At 54.2% G+C, this 18,012-nt stretch overlaps 2 protein-coding genes and 1 pseudogene across 4 annotated transcripts; 1 reads left to right on the top strand and 2 right to left on the bottom strand.

Annotated features, from left to right (window-relative positions):
* Positions 1 to 260: 260 nt before the first annotated feature.
* On the bottom strand, positions 261 to 379 carry LOC120584900 (uncharacterized; annotated as a pseudogene).
* Positions 380 to 3,198: 2,819 nt separating this feature from the next.
* On the bottom strand, positions 3,199 to 8,166 carry TMEM134 (transmembrane protein 134). Of its 2 annotated transcripts, XM_039840706.1 has the most exons (7): positions 7,889 to 8,166; positions 6,910 to 6,974; positions 6,387 to 6,470; positions 6,156 to 6,232; positions 3,955 to 3,999; positions 3,694 to 3,747; positions 3,199 to 3,613 (listed from the first exon to the last, which is right to left on the bottom strand). In XM_039840706.1, exons 1-7 carry the CDS (start codon positions 8,060 to 8,062, stop codon positions 3,531 to 3,533), a joined length of 582 nt encoding a protein of 193 aa, XP_039696640.1. In that variant the 5' UTR covers positions 8,063 to 8,166; the 3' UTR covers positions 3,199 to 3,530. The 2 variants fall into 2 exon arrangements, with proteins under 2 accessions (XP_039696640.1, XP_039696641.1); XM_039840707.1 differs by lacking the exon at positions 6,910 to 6,974 and having other exon boundaries at positions 7,889 to 8,163.
* A 3,853-nt stretch (positions 8,167 to 12,019) lies between these two features.
* On the top strand, positions 12,020 to 17,701 carry AIP (AHR interacting HSP90 co-chaperone). 2 transcript variants are annotated; one of them, XM_039840703.1, is made up of 6 exons: positions 12,020 to 12,246; positions 14,808 to 14,987; positions 16,121 to 16,309; positions 16,688 to 16,864; positions 16,965 to 17,106; positions 17,393 to 17,701. In XM_039840703.1, the coding sequence occupies exons 1-6, from the start codon at positions 12,148 to 12,150 to the stop codon at positions 17,596 to 17,598; spliced, it is 993 nt and encodes a 330-aa protein (XP_039696637.1). In that variant the 5' UTR covers positions 12,020 to 12,147; the 3' UTR covers positions 17,599 to 17,701. The 2 variants fall into 2 exon arrangements, with proteins under 2 accessions (XP_039696637.1, XP_039696638.1); XM_039840704.1 differs by having other exon boundaries at positions 16,965 to 17,098; positions 17,393 to 17,465.
* The last annotated feature ends 311 nt before the right edge of the window (positions 17,702 to 18,012 follow it).

Here is an 18,012-nt window from a genome sequence, read left to right as displayed (position 1 = left end):
CCACGCACTCTCACGGAAGGGGCGGCTTCGGCGAGAAGGACGTTCAACGCAGAAGGAAGGCAGAGTCTGTACTAGGTGATGGTCAGGAAAAAAACCGTACTAGTAAAAAAATTAATTCGGGGGATTTTCAAAACAAGGAGCGCCTAAAATCATAGACAAAAACAAATGGAAGGTGGAAGGGGACACTTTAGACAGGCCGAAATCTTTTTCTCGTTTTTCCTGGAGGCGGATAGATTAAGGTAACTTAATTTTATGTTTCATGCCTACAGCACCTGGTCTTCCTAGGTGGTCTCCCATCCAAGTACTAACCACGCCCGACCCTGCTTAGCTTCCGAGATCAGACGGGATTGGGCTGGTTCAGGGTAGCAGGGCCATAGACTGATTAAGAGACGTTAGACTATTTTTTAACCGTTTAAGGGTAACCACTAATATACTATACATAGAGATAGAATGTTCTATTCAATAGTGAACTCAATAGAGGAGGAAGAGGGGGAGAGTGAAGAGCTTTTGATTAAGCCAGGAGGAGGCTGGGAAAGAAGGAAAAAAAAAAAGCAAAGAAAAACAAAGTCCGTAGGAAACATTAAAACAGAGGTAGAAATGATCCTTTAAAAAGAACTAAAAATGACAATAAACATAAACAGATTAAGTTAAAAGTCTGAGTCTCCGTCCCAGATGAAATTATCAACATTAGATTGGGTTCCCTGTGAATGATAGAGACTCCCAATAACAATACCTTAAACTGGATAGAAATTGACTTTCTGCACAGGAAATCTCAGATGAAATCCATCTGTACGATCTTCAGGGACCTGAGCTCCTTCTACTGGATGCTCTGCCATTCCTAAGGTGTGCCCATGTGTGTTTGTTTTCCAGGCGGCAGGTTGGAGGCAGGAGCAAAGGAGAAAGAGGCAAAGAGCATGAACCACATAATTATACCCCATTAGGCAGGGTTCCTCACCTCCTGGTGCACCCAGCTGCAGAGGATGCTAGGAAATGCGATCCTTGTTTTGGGTGGCCATGTGCCAAGATTCTGCAACTACCGAAGGGCAGATATCAGGCTCTTCCCCACAGCCGAGCGCAGGAGAGAAGAGACACGTCAAAAACATAACCGAAAGGCCGAAAGTGTTGGCTCGGAAAAACGATTCGCTAGGAGAAAATTAACCAAAAGAAAGCGATGGGCTATGAGGCAAAAAGCACTGGAGAGAAATAAAGTCACAATTCCCTAAGGAAATCTAATGTCCCTAATGTATGCAACTATTAATGTGTTTTTCAACTAAAATTCAGTTATAGGGTTCAGATATTCACTATACCTTGAAGGTAGTGTTGCCGTCAATCCAACTTGGACGACATCAATTAACCAGCAAACATCAGTCACTTTAAAACTTTGAACGTTTTGATTCGGTGTTCTGTCAGTGTTCACATAGGCCAAGGCTTGGCAAACGTTTTCCGTAAGTGGCGGAAGAGTAAAGATTCAGGCCGAGGACCATGTGGGGTTCTCCGGCAGCTCCTGGACTCTGTGGCTATAGTTTGTGTCTCCAAGCAGCTGGAATCGACACGTAAACAAGTGGGCGTGGCTGTTGGAATTTTAATAAATAAGAATTAATTCAACTGGATTGATGGACACTGAAATTTGAATTTTATAAACTTTATGTGTCACAAAATCTTATTTTATTCTTTGACTTTTTTCCCACCATTTCTGAAATGTGAAAACCATTTTTAGTTCGGGGGCCCTGTTGGGCTGTGGGCTGTAGCTTGCTGACTCCTGATGGTCTCGTAATATGGAGAAATACTACTTCCGGATAACTTTGTTAAGATGGTTGAATGACAAAAAGTTATGAGGGTAATAGCAACTCTGTGTATCAATTTGCCGATTTGCTCACTTTCAATGGTTTTTGTAATTTCTCTTTTTTCCTATGTTCTGATTTTATTTACCGAAATGCAATTTTATGTCATTCATCTGGTAATACAAACTATGGGCTTGATTCTATGTCTTTGTTTTTTTATTTCACATTTCTAGTTTTTATCTTATAAAATGATTGGTCCGTGACAGATTAGGAATGAAAACTGGTGCTTTCACACAGCTAGTTTGAGAACCGCTCACTGACTTAGCAGCTCCGGCATCCACGTGGTGCCTTGACCAGGGGGCTATGGGTCAGATGTCCACATGGGCCAGACAGCAGGGCTCTGGGTGTCCACGTTTTTTTTTTTCAATGAAGTCACAGAAACCCAAAGGCGCTGCATACACAGTGGAGGCCAGGCCAGGCCAGGCCAAGTCCCTTCTTAATGGCACTCGCGTTTCACTGGGGGGGGACAGACTGTAAACGTGTAATTACAGGGACAGGGTCTCCTCGGCCCACACGTGTTCATCCAGTCCCTCCGTTAGCAGCTCGGTGTCCCACCCCTCCACACTGGTGTCATGGAAACCCTGGGTTATGTTCCTCACTCTGCCTTTGGGTGAGTCATGTCTCTCTAGACTTTGGTTTCCTTATCTGTAAAATGGGGCTTAGGTGGTAAGGACTAGAAATCACCTGTGTTAAGGGCTTAATGCAGGACCCGGTGACTTCTAAGAGTTTGATAAATGGTAGCTATTACAACCTCAGATTTCAGGGTTCCCCCCAAGATTTTTTCCCGGTTCTTAAGATTCTGAGATGCTTGGATTTTCCAAAATTCTGAGATGGTCGAGAACCAGTGTTCTGTGGTTCTAAGAGTCTTTGATCACTGAGGTTCACTGTCACGTGGACCCTGCTTTCCATGTCCTTTGTCCTCTATTCCTCCCAATCTCTGGGCCTAAGAAATAGGCCAGCGGGTGGAGGGGGCTGGGCCCCTGCCTTGTCATGGCCCATATCCTGAGCTGGCTGTGGCAGCCCAGGGCCCCAGAGCCAGGCTGGAACCAGGATAGCAGCCCCCAGGGTCATGAGTGCCCTTGTCCAGGGTCGGGACCAGTGCTGCCCCTCCTGGGGCGGCAGGAGGCGGGGGAGAGACTCCCCCAGGCTTGCAGGGCAGAACGGCCCCCGGCCCAGCTCTGCCCCTAAGAGCAGCCTCGAGTCCTGGAGCACCGGGCTGTCCTGTGCACTGTGGGGAGACGGGTGGTCCTGGCGCCCTTCAGCCCCAGGGTCAACCCTTTTCCCAGCCTATGCAGGAGGGGGCGGTGGCCAGGCTGGCTGCCTGTGCAGGGCTGGTGGGAAAGAAAGAACAATTGTCTCTGCTGGATACAAGTACCCCTTTTATTAGCACAAAACACCACCAACCCAGTAGCCTCGAGGCCTGAGAATAAGTTAAGGCACACACAGAGCAGGCCAGGGGCGACTTTCCCAGGCCCAGACAGTGGGCCGGGGGGCGGGGGGAGGGGCCCGCGCGCCCCAAACTTCCAGAGCAAACGCCCGATGGGGCTGGGGGCTCGAAGGTCCTGCAGGGACTTTTCCGTTGAGATACGGGAACCGGAGAGGCTCGGACCAAGGAGCGCACCCTGGGGACGCGAAGAGGACGCACTGGTCACCCGGGGACGACGTGGATCCTGGCCGTCGGCCAGAGGCTCACTTCTCGAAGTAGGGCAAATAGAAGAACTGGAAGCCCCGGTGGCCCTTGACCGCGCAGTAGATGAAGATCACGTGGTAGACTGTGGGGCGGGGCCAGTCAGTGCCACCGGCGCCGCCACGGCTCCATCCCACCCCGCCCCCGCCCGGCGCCCAATCGCACCTCCCGGGACCAACAAGAAGAAGCCAGGCACGAAGAAGATGGCGCTGGAGACACCTGTGGGAGCAGACGGGGCCGGATCAGGGAAGGGAGGCGTGGGGCGGGCCAACGGTCACTGCCTGGGCTAGTCTCACCTTCTGCGTTAAAAGGCTTAGGAGGATGCTGAGTGCTGGAAGTGGGGGGGCTCACCAAGGACACACCCCCCTCCCAGCACAAGAGGGGAGTGAGCGAGCGCCGCCTGCGGAGACAGGAGGGGGCACTCACCTGGCGAGGGAGCCACCTCCAGTCCCACGCCGATCAGGATCAGCACTGCACACAGATGAAGCCGTGAGCGTGAGCAAGGTGCAGGGGGCAGCAGCTGGGGACTTGGCGGGGACCTCCACCCGCAACCCCCAAAAGGGCTTAGGCCTGAGGAACGGTGTCCCCCACCTGAGCTGAAGGTCCCCTGGGCAGAGACCCTCCCGGGGAAGCTCTCCAAGCTCTGTGTTTTCAGAGCCGGGCACCTGGCAGGCCCTGGGGAAAGTCTGTGAAAGGAGAGATTTTTGTCTGCTTCTCCTATGGTCTTTCAGTCAATTGATACACATTTCTGGAGCACCTGCTGTGCGCCTGGGATCAGAATCCCTGGGGGAATGGTAGATGAGGTCCCTGCCCTCATGGCCCTTCCCTAGTGGGACCGGAAGACCCTCCAAGCTCCCGCCCTGGGGATCAGGATGTGGTGGGGGAAGACTGGGCAGCGTGGGAGCCACAGGGGTCAGTGAGGGGCTTCCTGGAGGCAGTGGCATCTAAGCTGATCAGGGGTGACAGCAGCAATAGCAATTAACATTTAGTGACCACTTACCACGTGCTGCCAGACACTGGGCTAAGCGTGTTACATGCACTGCCTTATTTGTCACCTTGACCCAATGATACAGGTGTTATCCCCATTTCACAGATGAGACTGAGGCACACAGAGGGGAAGGAACTTGCTCGGTGCTGCATTTGGAAGGTGGAGGTGATCTGACTTCAGAGGCTTGGCGATGGGCACCGTGCAGGTGGTAAGGGAAAGTATTTCAGGCAGAGGGAACAGCATGGCAAAGGCCCAGAATATGTAGGAACTCAGGGCTTTCTAGGAACTTCCGACTTTTGGTGACACTGGAGAGACAGCCCAGGCTTGAGGACTTTGGCAGGGCCTGTTGGCCCCAGGGAGGCATGTGGGCTTTGGCTGAGGACAGTAGGCACTGGGGAAGGTGGAGAGGTCATGGCTGGATCTTGGACCCAGAGAGAGTCCTGAGTCTCCAGTTAGAGGATGGGATGGGGAAGGTGGGGAGCCGAGCTCTGCAGCGGGGTGCGGGGCATACAGCACGGAGGCCTGCAGGGCCACCGTGGACTCTTATGTGGTTTGTGCCCTGCACAGAGCACCTCACGAAGGGTACAAGGGGGGCTGGAACTCACCCCCTGCACCCTGGCTTAGAGCTGTGGGCTCTGCCCACTCAGAGGAGGCATCCTTTCCAATTCCTACAAAGGCCCTTTATGGGACCATGGTGGACCCCAGGCCTGGCAATGTCACTGATGTGGGTTTAAATCCCAGCTTGTCTTCTTAGCTGTGACCTGAGGAAGTCCCTTCACCTGAGTGTGTGTCCTCCTTTCTGGATTGGGAGGATAATTATGCTTGCCCTGTTGGGTGTCGACAGAGAGGATCAAATGAGATAAGGCAGGTGGCTAGTGCGACCAGTGACTGCGGGCGGTGGGTGTTAGGGAAGTGGCAGCTCCTTCCCCTGCAGACACCCAGTGCTGAGGCAAGAACGCTGCTCAGCTTTCTGGCTAGGGGACTTGACCTTCCTGGAGGAGGGCGACTGACACAGTGGGGCCTCCTTGTGGGCCCCTCTTGATCCCAACTGTAGATTTTTCCTGGAGACCGTGACTCCTCAGTGCCACAAAATGAGCTTGGGAGCCAGAAAGCTTCTGGCTGTGAGATCTGCCTGCTCTGGGCCCAGTGTCCCCATCCAAGCCGTGGGGGTGGGGAAGAGATCCTCGTCAGCTCGGACTCCAGAGAGGGGGATGACAGGTGCCCTGTGCATGAGGCTGGCAGGGCACTTGGCATCGCTGGCCACAGGGACAGGCACCTCCCTGAGCCCTGCCTCTGCGCACAGGTTCTGGGTCGCTGTGTGACCTCTGTAAGGTGCCTTGCACCCGACTCAAAGTAGACAGAATAAATGGTAGCTGTTACTCTTTTGTTCTCTGATGGATGTAACAGGCTAAGTTAAAATTTAAGTTTGGAGTGCTGAACCAGGTACTGTGTCCAACTACGTGCGATTTCCTCCCTGTGTGACCAGGACGGTGGGCCTGCCCCTCTCAAGGCCTCAGTTTCCTCAACTGTAAAATGGGGGTGATGGCAGCCAGCTGCCTCCTCAGGAGGCAGTGTGCCAAGGGGGATGCAGAACCTGCAGAAAAGGAGGGTGGACCCCCTCACGGGGGCTCGCACTCACCCAGCCCCAGCAGCAACAGCACGAAGGAGGCCAGCACTACCCTGCGGTTCTTCTGGATTAAAGGGTGTTGAGTCCAGCTGGGTGGCAGGAGAGCAGGATGGGTGTGAGAGAGGGGACAAGAGGCCCGTCCCCTCCTGTCACCCTCCCCCACCCAGAGGGCTGAGGGAATAGCCCGGGCTGCCTGTACTGGAGCATGGGCCACAAATGGGCTCCAGGAGGGCAGGGTCTCACCTGCAGCAGGCATTGTAGGAGCGCTGGGTGGTGTTGCTGATGGTGCTAAAGGACCAGCTGCGGATGGAGGTTCGGCCAGAATCCCTGCAGGACAGGTGGACCCAGTAAGGGGGTGGGGGCAGGGGGCAGGGGCGGGGACTAGGGCTGGGTGTTTCTGCAGGACAGGGCGCACTGAGAAGGGCCAGGAGTGAAGAGGAATTCAAGGGCTGGAGGTTTCTGCAGGAAGGCTGAGGATTCAAGCTAGGGACTCCTTCCTGCAGGACAAGTGACCTGTGGGAGGGTAGGGGCCAGACGAGCCTGGAGGTTTCTGCAAGATAAAGAATCTGGGGGCGTGGGGAGAGGTGAGTAAGGCTGGCACTAGGGTAGGGTGACCCTGGGAGGAGTGGGGATCAATCAGGCTAGGAGCCCTGGCTGGACAGGATGTGAGAGAGCTGAGTGAGGCAAAGGACTGGTCAGGGACCTGGGGACAGGAGCCAGAGGCATGGGGATAGGGGTATGGGGTAGATCCCCATCTGGCCCTGACCTGGTGCTGACTCCCCCGTCTGGCTCCGGGGAGGCCGGGGCTCCGTCCTCATCGTTCTCCAGGTTCTATTCCAGAACATAGGGCTCAAGGGTTACGGGGCTCAGGCCCTTCCCCATCACCCTCTCAGGGAGGGGAGGAAAGCAAGCCCATACAGCTGTTTGCCTGGCCTCTTGACAGCTGCTCACCTGGCCCTCCACCCTCCCCGAAGAACGGGTTTGATGAGTCACAGAAACCGAAACCCAGGTAGTAGGTGGGAGCTGGGAGCTTTGGGGGGCAGGAACGGCATCAGCTGGTTGAAGGCTCCTGGCATGGGTCTTAGAGGAAGGAGATCTCCCAGGTTTAGGAGTCAGGTTGGTATTTCAGGGGGCCAATATGGAAGCTCTGGATTTGGGGTGCCAGGGAAGGGCAGGCCCATGGTTTCCAGGTTTAGGGCACAGGAATCTGGTCCATATCTCCAAGAAAAGTATCCTAGAGTTGGTGGAGGTCCTCTGGGAAAATGGGGATTTCCAGTTTAGTGGGAGTCTTGGTGTGGGCAAGGACTCATCATGTGGGTCTGGTGGGGACTTCCGGCACAGAAGAGGGGATGCAAGTCCCCGTTAGATCACCTGGTCTGGGACTCGGGACTGTTCCAGAGTATGGGCAAGGTCTGGAACAGGTACAGAAGGACTCCCCAGCCCAGCAGAGGGAGGGAGATCGGTACCCAGGATGGGTGAGGGCTCCGGGTGGGATCTCCAGCTGGGGGTGGGAGATGAGCTCCCGGGCTCGGGCCCTGGGCTCTTAAGTGGTGGCTGGGGACCGAAATCAGAGCTGAGAGGGTCTGGGTAGGGCTCTGGACCAGAGGCCACGTCCGGGGATGGTCTCCCGTTCCGGCTAGGGCCTATAGACAGATTGTCCCCTGAGCTGCGGTCCTCCAGGGTCCAGCCTGGGGTCCCGCCCCGAATCAGGCCGGGGGTGAGGAGGGCCGGACCGGTCCGGTCACCTGGTAGCGCGGCCGGGACTGCTTGTCCTCGTCAGCCACCTCGAACCGGGCCCGGCGCTCGAAGTGCAGCGGCCCGAAGCGGGCGACCCCGCTGGATTCGGGCCCAGGGCCAGCGTCCTCCAGGGACAGCTCGAAGGCGTCATCGATGCTAAACTGGGGCCGGGCAGAGCTCATGGCCCCAGCCAAGTCAGGCGCCGTGCGCCGTCGCCATCCGCGCCCGCCTGCTCCGCGTCGCCGCGGCCCTGCCCTCGTGCGCAGGCCCCGCCCCGTGCCGTCGTCTTGGGAGCTCGACCGTCTGGCGTCCCGGCCGAGGCCCCGCCCTCACGTAACGGCCCCGCCCCCGCCCGCCCTCAGCAGGCCAGATCTGCCGAGCGCCGAGCGGACTAGTGGGCGGGGCCTCTTCTTGTTCCGAACACGCTGAGCCCCGGCGCCGCCCAGCGGCTGTCTCCGCGAGCGACGGCCGGTTCCGCGGTGGGACACAATCCCCAGGCCTGCCCCGTGGGCTTGGAGGGGCTGCCTGCCACGGGCCATCCAACCAGGCCCGACACGCGGCCTTCTGCGTCGCTGCCAGCTGCTCCAGCGTCAGGGAAACTCCTGGGAACTGTTTCCCCACCCTTACCAGGGCCCTGCGCGGGAGGGTTTTTCTCACCACCTTGCAGATGTGTAAACTGAGGCTCAGAGAGTTTATGTGGCTTCCACTCCCTCCAGTCCACTCTCCACGTAGCAGCCAAAGTGATCTAAAAAAATCTCATCATTTTCTCTCTGTTATTCTTAAATAAAACTTTTTTTTCAAAAGGTGCTGCTAAGTCACTCTACTGCATAAAGCTATGCCTTGGTTTTCCATTGTGGTTAGAATCAAATCTAAGGCCCGCGAAACTCTAAAAGCTCTGGTCTCTGCCTGCCTCTCCCAGTCTCAAGTTTCCCCCTGCCCTTCTGCTCCCTGCTCAGCCACACAGGCCAAGCTTATTCCCACCTCAGGGTTTTTGCACGTGGTGCTATTACCTATGCCTGGAAAGCACTTGTCACCTCTCAGAGAAGCTCTCTCTGACTATGCAATCTAAAGTGTTTCACAGCACTTACCTGAAATTACAGTTTTATTCACCACTATGTCTACAGTGTCCAGAAGAGTGTTTGACACTAAGTACATGCTCAATAAATGTTTGTGGGAAAACGAATGAGTGCTTTGTCAAAATCTCAAATGCTTACATGGGGAAGAACTGGGATTTGAACCCAGCTCCACCTAGCTCCAGAAGTGCTCATTCTCCTCCACCCGCCCATCCCACTTTATTTTATGACTTTATGCAGGGAGTCGGGTCAATCCTGCCTCTCAGTTTGTGACACGTCATCACTATGAACAATTTCTTTCCTCTTCCCATCTTCCTTCCTCCCCATCCCTTCCGTTCTGCCCCACGTCAGTGTGCCCAGTTGGCTTCCTTGAATCCTGCCTGGCTCCTTACTACACATGGCATTGGCTCCTTTGTGGATGGATGTGTTTGCAATTTACAAATATGGCGTCGTGTATACAACTCATTTTATTGTTTACATTTGTACATTTTTACATTCAACATTAATGTTCTCCACATGTGTCTCATTTGTTGCTTCTACTAGCCACATGTGGTAAATCATGTTGAGCATCCAGCATTTATCGTTATCCACCCCCAACAGCCCCCAGTGACGCATGTTCAACTTGGCCTCATGCCCACATCCCGTCACATCATGTTATGTCATGTGCATCACCATTGTGGACATCTTCACACTGTCCCCTTATGGACTGTGGGAGACTTCCAGGCCATAGGCTACATGCACCCTTGACATCACAAAGTACGAGGGAGGCTCTCCCGAGTGGCTGTACAAATTTATACACCCACAATGAGGATTCTGGGTTTCCTAGCACTTGGCATTCCAGCTTTCTAACGGCTTGCCAGTCTGATGAGTCTAAAGTGGTGCCTTACTTTCATCTGAGGTCTCCGATGACTGGCGAATTTGAACAGCTCTTCGTGCACTTATCAGTCATGGTGCACGAATTCTTTTGTGAATTGTCTGTTCATATCCTTTCTCTATTTTTTTCTGTTGGGTTTCTAGTCTTTTTTTTTCTGCTAATTTGCATGTCTGTACATTTTAGTCCCTTGCTGGGTTTTGATATTACACATGTCTCCTCTCGTTTGTCTTTGTCACCTTACTTTGTCTAAGGTGCCCTGAGTTAAAGAACAATCCTCATTTTTATATAGTCAAATCTATCATGTTTGTGCTCTTTGAGTCTTGTTTGAAGTGTTTTCTCACCCCGAGGTGACAAAGATGTTCTCCAACATCATTTTCTGCTGGCCTGATAGCTTTAGTTTTGTGTAGAAGAAGAGTGTTGCAACAAGATAGTTCACTGACTCTGGAGCCAAACTGCCTGGGCTGGAATTCTAGTCGTCTCTTTACTAGCTGTGGGATCTTGGTGGTCCAGGACTAGGGTGAGGAGAGTGAGGCATTCCCCCTGGGTGAAAAATTTAAGGGGACACCAAAAACCTCAGTAAGCAAGAACAATAATATTTTAATGTATTATTTCAAAAAATGTTTAAGGCAAAAATCCATAGTGAACAAAATATCAAAATTTTAAATAGAGACTGAGGTAATGGATGACGCTAACAGATGTTCCTAATATTAAACCATTCTTACATTCTTGGAATGAGCCCTACTTGATCTTGAAGTTCTTTTTTTGAAAAAAAATTTTTAATTTTTAATTGTGGTAAAGTAACGTAATTACTATCTTAAATATTTTTAAGTGTGTGGTTCAGTAGTTAAGTATATTCATTCACATTTTTGTACAACCAATCTCCAGAACTTTTTCATCTTGAAAAACAAACTCTAAACTGTACTCAAACAACTCTTCATTTCCCCCTCCTCCCGGTCAACCACCATTCAACTTTGTCTCTATGAATTTGACCGCTCCAGTACATCATACAAATGGAATCATACAGTATCTTTTTGCAAATGACATTTATTTAGCATATTGATGCATTTTCATATACACTACTGGATTCAATTAGCTTAACATTTCGTTTAGAATTTTTCATATCTATATTTATTACTAAAATGGTGCATACTTTTCTCGTCTCAGTATATAAATACTTATCTGGTTCAGGAATCAAGATTAAAGTAGTTTTGTAAGATATATTGGTCAGCTTTCCCTCTTTATATATTTTCTGGAACAATATGTATAAGATACAGACTACTTGCTGCTTCAAAATTTGGCAGAACTTGCGTGTAAAAACTTCCTGTTGGTAAAAAAAAAAAAAAAAAAAAAAGCAAAAAAACAAACAAAGCATGTTTCCGTTTCACCTCAGAAGTCCCACCTCTCTCAGGGGACTTCTTGTGGGAGGTGAACCAGTGTAAATAGCTGAAGCACTTAGATTAGCACCTGGGGCACAGGAGACCGACAGTAAGCCTTGGCAGTTATGAGGTTCAGATGAAGACAGTGCACAGGCCTCAAGACACTCCCCTTACCCGGTGACCTCGAAAGTGGGGGAAGACTCTTACTATTGTCCTCAGCTAGTCCCCAGGGGTGGAGAGAAACGTTGGTTTTAGCCCCAAAGTACCTCACTTGGGCACCTACTTTGTGCCAGACACCGTGGATTCACCGGTGATGACACACCCACCACCGACCCCACACGAGGCTCTTTTAGTCTCCTGGGGGCGCTTATGGTTCACACAGGGATGCTGACACCCCGCGTCCCCTCTTACTCCCGGTTTTGTTTTTATTTTTAAAAGAGAAAAATCGAGGAAGCGAAAGTCACGCCTATTGTGCTAGATATGCAAAAGACAAAGGCCAGAAGGGACTACGCAGAAAGAGTTTTAGGGGGTGGCGTCATGGAGGGGGTCCCCCTCCCCCAAGCCTCTCTCCTAGCTCAGTAATGTTATTACACTATTTCTACAACTTTAAATGGGGTGGCACAAGGCCCTGTGGGAAGGCCGCAGTCCTAACCAAGTCACAGACCTGACCGCTAGGGACGCCGCCGCGCCGCCCCGCCTGCTGACCCTGGCCCCACCTCCCTGAAAGGCCCCGGTCCCGCCCCGCGACAGTCTCATGCCCCGCCCCGGATCGGCACGGAGAACCAATCACCGTCCGTTGCCACGTTCAGTCCCCTTTTGGCGTCTGCCCTCAGCGAACATGGCGCCGCCTCGGAAGTTACCGAAGCGCCAGAAGTTGCCGAAGCAGGTCCGGAAGCTGCCGAGTGAGTCCGGAAGTTGCCGAAAGAGAGCAGCGGGTGAGAAGGATGGCGGATGTCATCACCAGACTCCGGCAGGACGGGATCCAAAAGCGTGTGATACAGGAGGGCCGAGGAGAGCTCCCTGACTTTAAGGATGGAACCAAGGTTGGTGTCTTCCCCTCTCCCTTCAATCCCTCTGGGGCACGGCGCGCATGCGAGGCGGGAGGAGGCCATAGGCGAGAGGTTGCGCATGCCTAGATAGCAGCGGCTGGTGACCCTGCTGCTCACCTGCGGAGCTCGACGCTGATAGGTCTGAATTTAAGAAGAGAATTTGGATGCTTCTGTCCCGCCCCCGGCTTGGCTGTGTGGATGCATTGGTTGGGGAGGCCGTCAATCACCATAAACAGGTTGTGGGGGGTTGACCTCAGTGCTTGCTCAGACCCAGACCTGGAGGAGACCTGAGCTGGAAAACCTGGGATCTGGAAGTGGCCCTGGCACTGCGGAGAGGGACCCGGAGCCTCTGGGTTGCAAGGTTCGAGATCATTTAGAGATGGTAGGGTCTCCTTAAAACACATAGATTAGCTCCTATTGTTTAGTTGAGAAAACTGAGGCCCCGGGATGCGCAAACCCAGAGAACGGGCCCAGAATTCAGATCTGCAAGATCAGAACCCTTGGCAGCTTTCCGACTTTCTACCTGGCATCGCTCGGGACAGGTAAAGTCTGGAAAATAAAGCACTTTCCCCTTTCTTCCCTCTTGCATCCAGGCCCCCCACTCCAGCCTCTCTCGCCTCTTCCCCGCAAAAACCTATGTCTCCAGGCTTCCCCGTTTCTGCTGGTGCAGTTCCCTCCTGGAGTGCGTTTCCCAGTTGTCAGTTGTCTGTAAATTAAGGAACTTCCTGGGGATAGCCCCTGTACCCAGCAGGGCAATCATGCGGGACAGGCATACTGAGTGAATGACTAAAGATCCTGGCAGAGACTGGGTACTGTGAATGAACTCATGCTCTCTTACTAGCACTATGCCAAGGTCAGGCAGGTAAAGATCCTAGCCTGGCCCAATGTGAGTGCTCTGAGAGCAGAGGGAAGCTGCATAGCTCTAGTGAACATTTACATTAAGAGGGATCCATTCCCAGAGGAGAGAAGGGGTGTGGCTACATGTCCCCATGGGCTGGGAGTCGGTGGCCTTGAAGAAGGTTCTGATGAGGGATATCCTGGAGGGAACAGACACCAAAATGAGAGAGCATTGTAATCGTAGTGAAAATCTGTGAACAATGACGCTGAAAACAGGAACAGGTGATATTAAATAACGAATCACCAGCATTGATTGAGTGCTCACTCTATGAGCACCGGGCTAAATGGTTTACAAGTTTTTGTTTCATTTCCACAATGTGGGATAGGTAGTTTTGTTGACTCCATTTTACTAATGTGGAAACAGAGCTCAGAGAAGCAGCATGGCGTGGTGGTGAAGAGTGTGGGATCCTCTAACCATATCCTGTCGAGGGTTCTGTCTTCAGACCTCTCTGCGCTCACCCCCAGATGATCTCATCCAGTCTCATCTCTATGCCTGGACTACCTCCAAATGTATATCTCTAGCCTTTACCTCGCCCCTAAACTTGATATCTAGTTCCCTCCTCACCATCTCCACCTGGATGTCTGGTTGGCAACTCAGAATTAACCTGTTCTACCCACACCTTCCCCATCTTGGTGAAGGGCACCTCCTGCCTTCTGGTTGCTCAGGCCAAAGCCCTTCTAGTTTCCATGGCTCTTCCCGTTTTCTCATGTCCCACAGCCAATTTTCAAAATACACCCAGGATCTGACCACTTCTACCACTTCTCCCATTGCTGCTCTGGTCCACGCCGCCGTCCCCTCCCCCTGGGGACACTTGCCTCTGCTTCTGCCCTCGCCCCTCTACAGCCTGTTCTCATGTCAGCAGCAACAGAACCCACGTCACTTCAGGTTCCTCTTCTACTTGGAGCCACCACGTGGCTTCCGTCTCAGAGTTAAAAAACAGTGTCCTCACAACACTCGGCCTCCAAGCCCTGTGAGGTCCATCCCTGCTGATCCCGGTGACCCCACGGTGCACCCCTCCCCATCAGTCACTGCTTCTGCTACAGTGGCCCTGCCGCTCTCTGCGAGACTTTTGTGCTGCTGTTCTTTTGGCCTAGAAAGTTCATACCGCCTTCCTGCCAGCATTGATCTGCCTGGCTTGCTTCTCCCTCACTCCCTTCGGATCTCCGCTTAGAGTTTGCCACGCCCCCACTCCCCTGCCCCTTATAAACTCCTGCCTTACCTGCTGCTTTTTTTCTGATCTGTAGCACTTAGCTCCACCTACATAGCCCGTTGTTTTGTGGAGACCCATCTCTTTCCCTTGGATATTCCATGTGAGCGCCATGGGGGCGGGGACTGTTGTCGGGGTGTATTTGTTCACTGCTGTGTCTAGCACAGAGCTCAGGTACAGAGTAGGTGCCCCATAAATGCCTCTTGGAAGAATGATTGGAGCCAGGCTGCCGGGCTTCTTCCCAGCCCATCCCCCGACTAGCTGTGTGACTTGGGCCCCTTACTTCCGTCTCTGTGACTTAGTTTTCTCACCTGGGTGGTGGGGTAAAGGTCAAGCAGTGACCACGGGCAAGCCCTGCTCCCTGTTCCATCTGCGGGCTGGGAGCCAGCCTTGTCCTTGGAGGCTGGGTGAGGGTTTGTGCCCTTGCCTGATCCTGCATATGGCCCGCAGGCCACATTCCACTACCGGACTCTGCACAGTGATAAGGAGGGCACCGTGCTGGACGACAGCCGGGTGCGCGGCAAGCCCATGGAGCTCATCGTTGGCAAGAAGTTCAAGCTGCCCGTGTGGGAGACCATCCTGTGCACCATGCGTGTGGGGGAGATCGCCCAGTTTCACTGCGATGTCAAGGTACCTGGTGGCCCATCGGGCTACGGTGTCTGTCAGCCATCCCTATTCCTCATCCCAGGGCCTCTGCCCGGATAGACCACCACCAGCTCCCTCCAGGGCACCATGTGATCAAGACATGGGTGTCTCAGCCTGTACTCCACCCTCCCCTCTCCATTAGCCAGACTGCAGCCCGGGGATTAGTTCTCACATGCAAATGACTTGTATAACTCCTGCTTCAGACTGCTCCGCCTCCTGGTTACCATCAGGTTAAAGCTCCCCCTCCCATTCACCTCCCTGCCTTCCTTTCCATTCTCTTCTTGGCCAATATACTCCCTCATACTTCATAGTGAATTCTTGGGTCACCACCCCCAGGAAGCCCTCCCTGACTGCTGGGAGTTGGCTCGAACCTCTCCTATGGGTCTTCCAACTCCTCTTATACCCTACGTAGCCAGGATCTGGTCCTCTGCTTGGATGTCAGCTACTGCAGGGCAGGGGTCAGGCCTATTTACCTGTAGCTTCAATATGCCAAGACTCAGGAGTGTCTGCTGGCTGGCTGCAGACCGCAGGGGCAGTGAGAGGAGCTGCTTATACTGGGGCAGGAGTGGTTTGATTCCCACCATCCCAGTAGCTGTTCCTGGTGAAAAGTCAAAGGCTGAGTCCCCTGTACCTGAGGGTCTCCCCTAAAGGTTGTGATGTCACTGCCCTGAGCTCAGCTCTGAGGTAGGCTCTGAATGGGGTGGGGCTGGGGCAGGAGAGGAGGCAGAGGCTCTGGGAACAGAACGTGGAGGACCCCAGTAACGGCGAGTCCAGCCTGCAGGCTGTGCTCCTGGGAGGAGGAGTCCACCTGGCCTGTAAGGACAGGGGAGACAGGTCGACAGTGGGAGCATGTGTGTGGCGGGGGAGGTGACGGGGGATGGTGAGTGCTTGGCTGGGTTTGGTGGCCAGAGAGTGTGCAGGAGCTGAGGGCTTCGCTGGGTGAGAGGCTGGGAGGCCGGTCCTGTGGGGAGGGCCCGCCCGCGTTTCATTGGAGTGGGGCCCGAGCCGGTTGCGGCCCCTCTCTGGACCTCAGTGCCCTTTCTCAGGTGGTGATGGGCAGAGGGCTGGGCCTCTTGGGCCACACTGATGCCTACCGGTGCCTACTCGCCCTCCTGTAGCATGTGGTCCTGTACCCGCTGGTGGCCAAGAGTCTACGCAACATCGCAGCTGGCAAGGACCCCCTGGAGGGCCAGCGGCACTGCTGCGGCATCGCCCAGATGCACGAGCACAGTTCCCTGGGCCATGCCGACCTGGACGCCCTGCAGCAGAACCCCCAGCCTCTCATCTTCGACATCGAGATGCTTAAGGTGAGGAGCTGCCAAGGCCCAGGCGCCTCACCAGACCGCCACCACCCGGCCTCATGGGCTTCATGCATGGACTGTTTGGGGGGTTAGGGCAGGGCAGGTGCAAGAATACCTTGTGTGGGACCCCTGGCTGTCCCCATGGGGCTCCTTCCTGGGGCCGCTCCTCCCTCTCCAGGTCACCGTCTCATTCACTGTCCTGTTTCTAGACCCTGGCACAGTGCTGGGCATGTAGGAGATGCTACATAAATGGTTGTTGGATGGTCAGTGAAGGCACAAGTGATTCTGCTTCCGGCATCCACTGTCCGGAGGCTGGTCAGGTCTGCAGCTGGAGCAGCTGTGGTGGCCCCGGGGCTCCCCCTGACTTGGCTCACACCTCGGCAGGTGGAGAACCCTGGCACGTACCAGCAGGACCCGTGGGCAATGACGGATGAGGAGAAAGCAAAGGCGGTGCCAGTCATCCACCAGGAGGGCAACCGATTGTACCGCGAGGGCCACGTGAAGGAGGCGGCCTCCAAGTACTACGATGCCATCGCCTGCCTCAAGAACCTGCAGATGAAGGTGCTGCCCGCAGGTGGCAGCAGGCGGTGGAGCGGGCGGGGTGGAGCCAACGGCCCAGGTCTCAGTATTATTCCCCCTCTCCCTGCCCCATTGCCTCCAGGAACAGCCTGGGTCCCCTGACTGGATCCAGCTGGATCAGCAGATCACACCACTGCTGCTCAATTACTGTCAGTGCAAGCTGGTGGCCCAAGAGTATTACGAAGTGCTGGACCACTGCTCGTCCATCCTCAACAAGTATGACGGTGAGCGATGGGCGCTGGGCCGCCACATGGGCAGGGGGTCAGGCAAACGGCCCTCACTGGGGCACAAGACGGAGCCTTTGACATCACCCCCATTCGGAGCTCCCACAGCTCAACCCAATACCCCTCACCCAGGCATGGCCGTGGGCCCCATTGTGCCTTTGAGATATGAATGATGCCACAAGGGTCTGGTCTGGAGGGCTCTGTCCTACCAGAAGGCAGAGCCGGCAGCTGGCTGGTCCCCACCTCATGCTTTTGTGTGCCTTTTGCCTGCCGGCACCCTCTGCAGACAACATCAAGGCCTACTTCAAGCGGGGCAAGGCGCACGCAGCCGTGTGGAATACCCAGGAGGCCCAGGCTGACTTTGCCAAGGTGCTGGAGCTGGACCCCGCCCTGGCGCCCGTCGTGAGCCGGGAGCTGCGGGCCCTGGAGGCCCGAATCCGGCAGAAGGACGAGGAGGACAAGGCCCGCTTCCGGGGAATCTTCACCCACTGACAGGGCCCTGCGCCCTCTGCTTAGCCCACTTCAGCTGCCAGCCCACCTGCCCCCACTATGCCATGCTTCTCTGTACATAAAGGCCTTATTTATCTCTCTCCGGGCCCGCTGAGCTAATCTTTTGGGAGAGCCAGAGTCATCACTTTGCATTTCCTGGTACTTGGGTGGTCTTGGGGAGTCGAATGATCAGGGTTCTAATCCCAGTGCCCCATTCCCCAGCCGTGAGACCTCTCTGGGCCTCAGTACCCCTGACAGAGAAATGAGGACAATGTCTGCCACGAAGGAAGTGTTTCCTGCTGGCCAGGGCTGGGGCGTCTGGCAGGCTTTGGTCTTAAGGGGAAACGAAGCTTGTGCCTGAGGGAGAGGAACGCCTTCCTCCACCCAACCTCGGTCCAGTGGTCCCCTGGTCTCAGC

This window comes from Pteropus medius, unplaced genomic scaffold (assembly GCF_902729225.1).
Source record: "Pteropus medius unplaced genomic scaffold, Ma_sr-lr_union100, whole genome shotgun sequence".
Classification (NCBI taxonomy): Eukaryota; Metazoa; Chordata; class Mammalia; order Chiroptera; family Pteropodidae; genus Pteropus; species Pteropus medius.
This window is presented reverse-complemented; position numbering and strand designations above follow the sequence as displayed.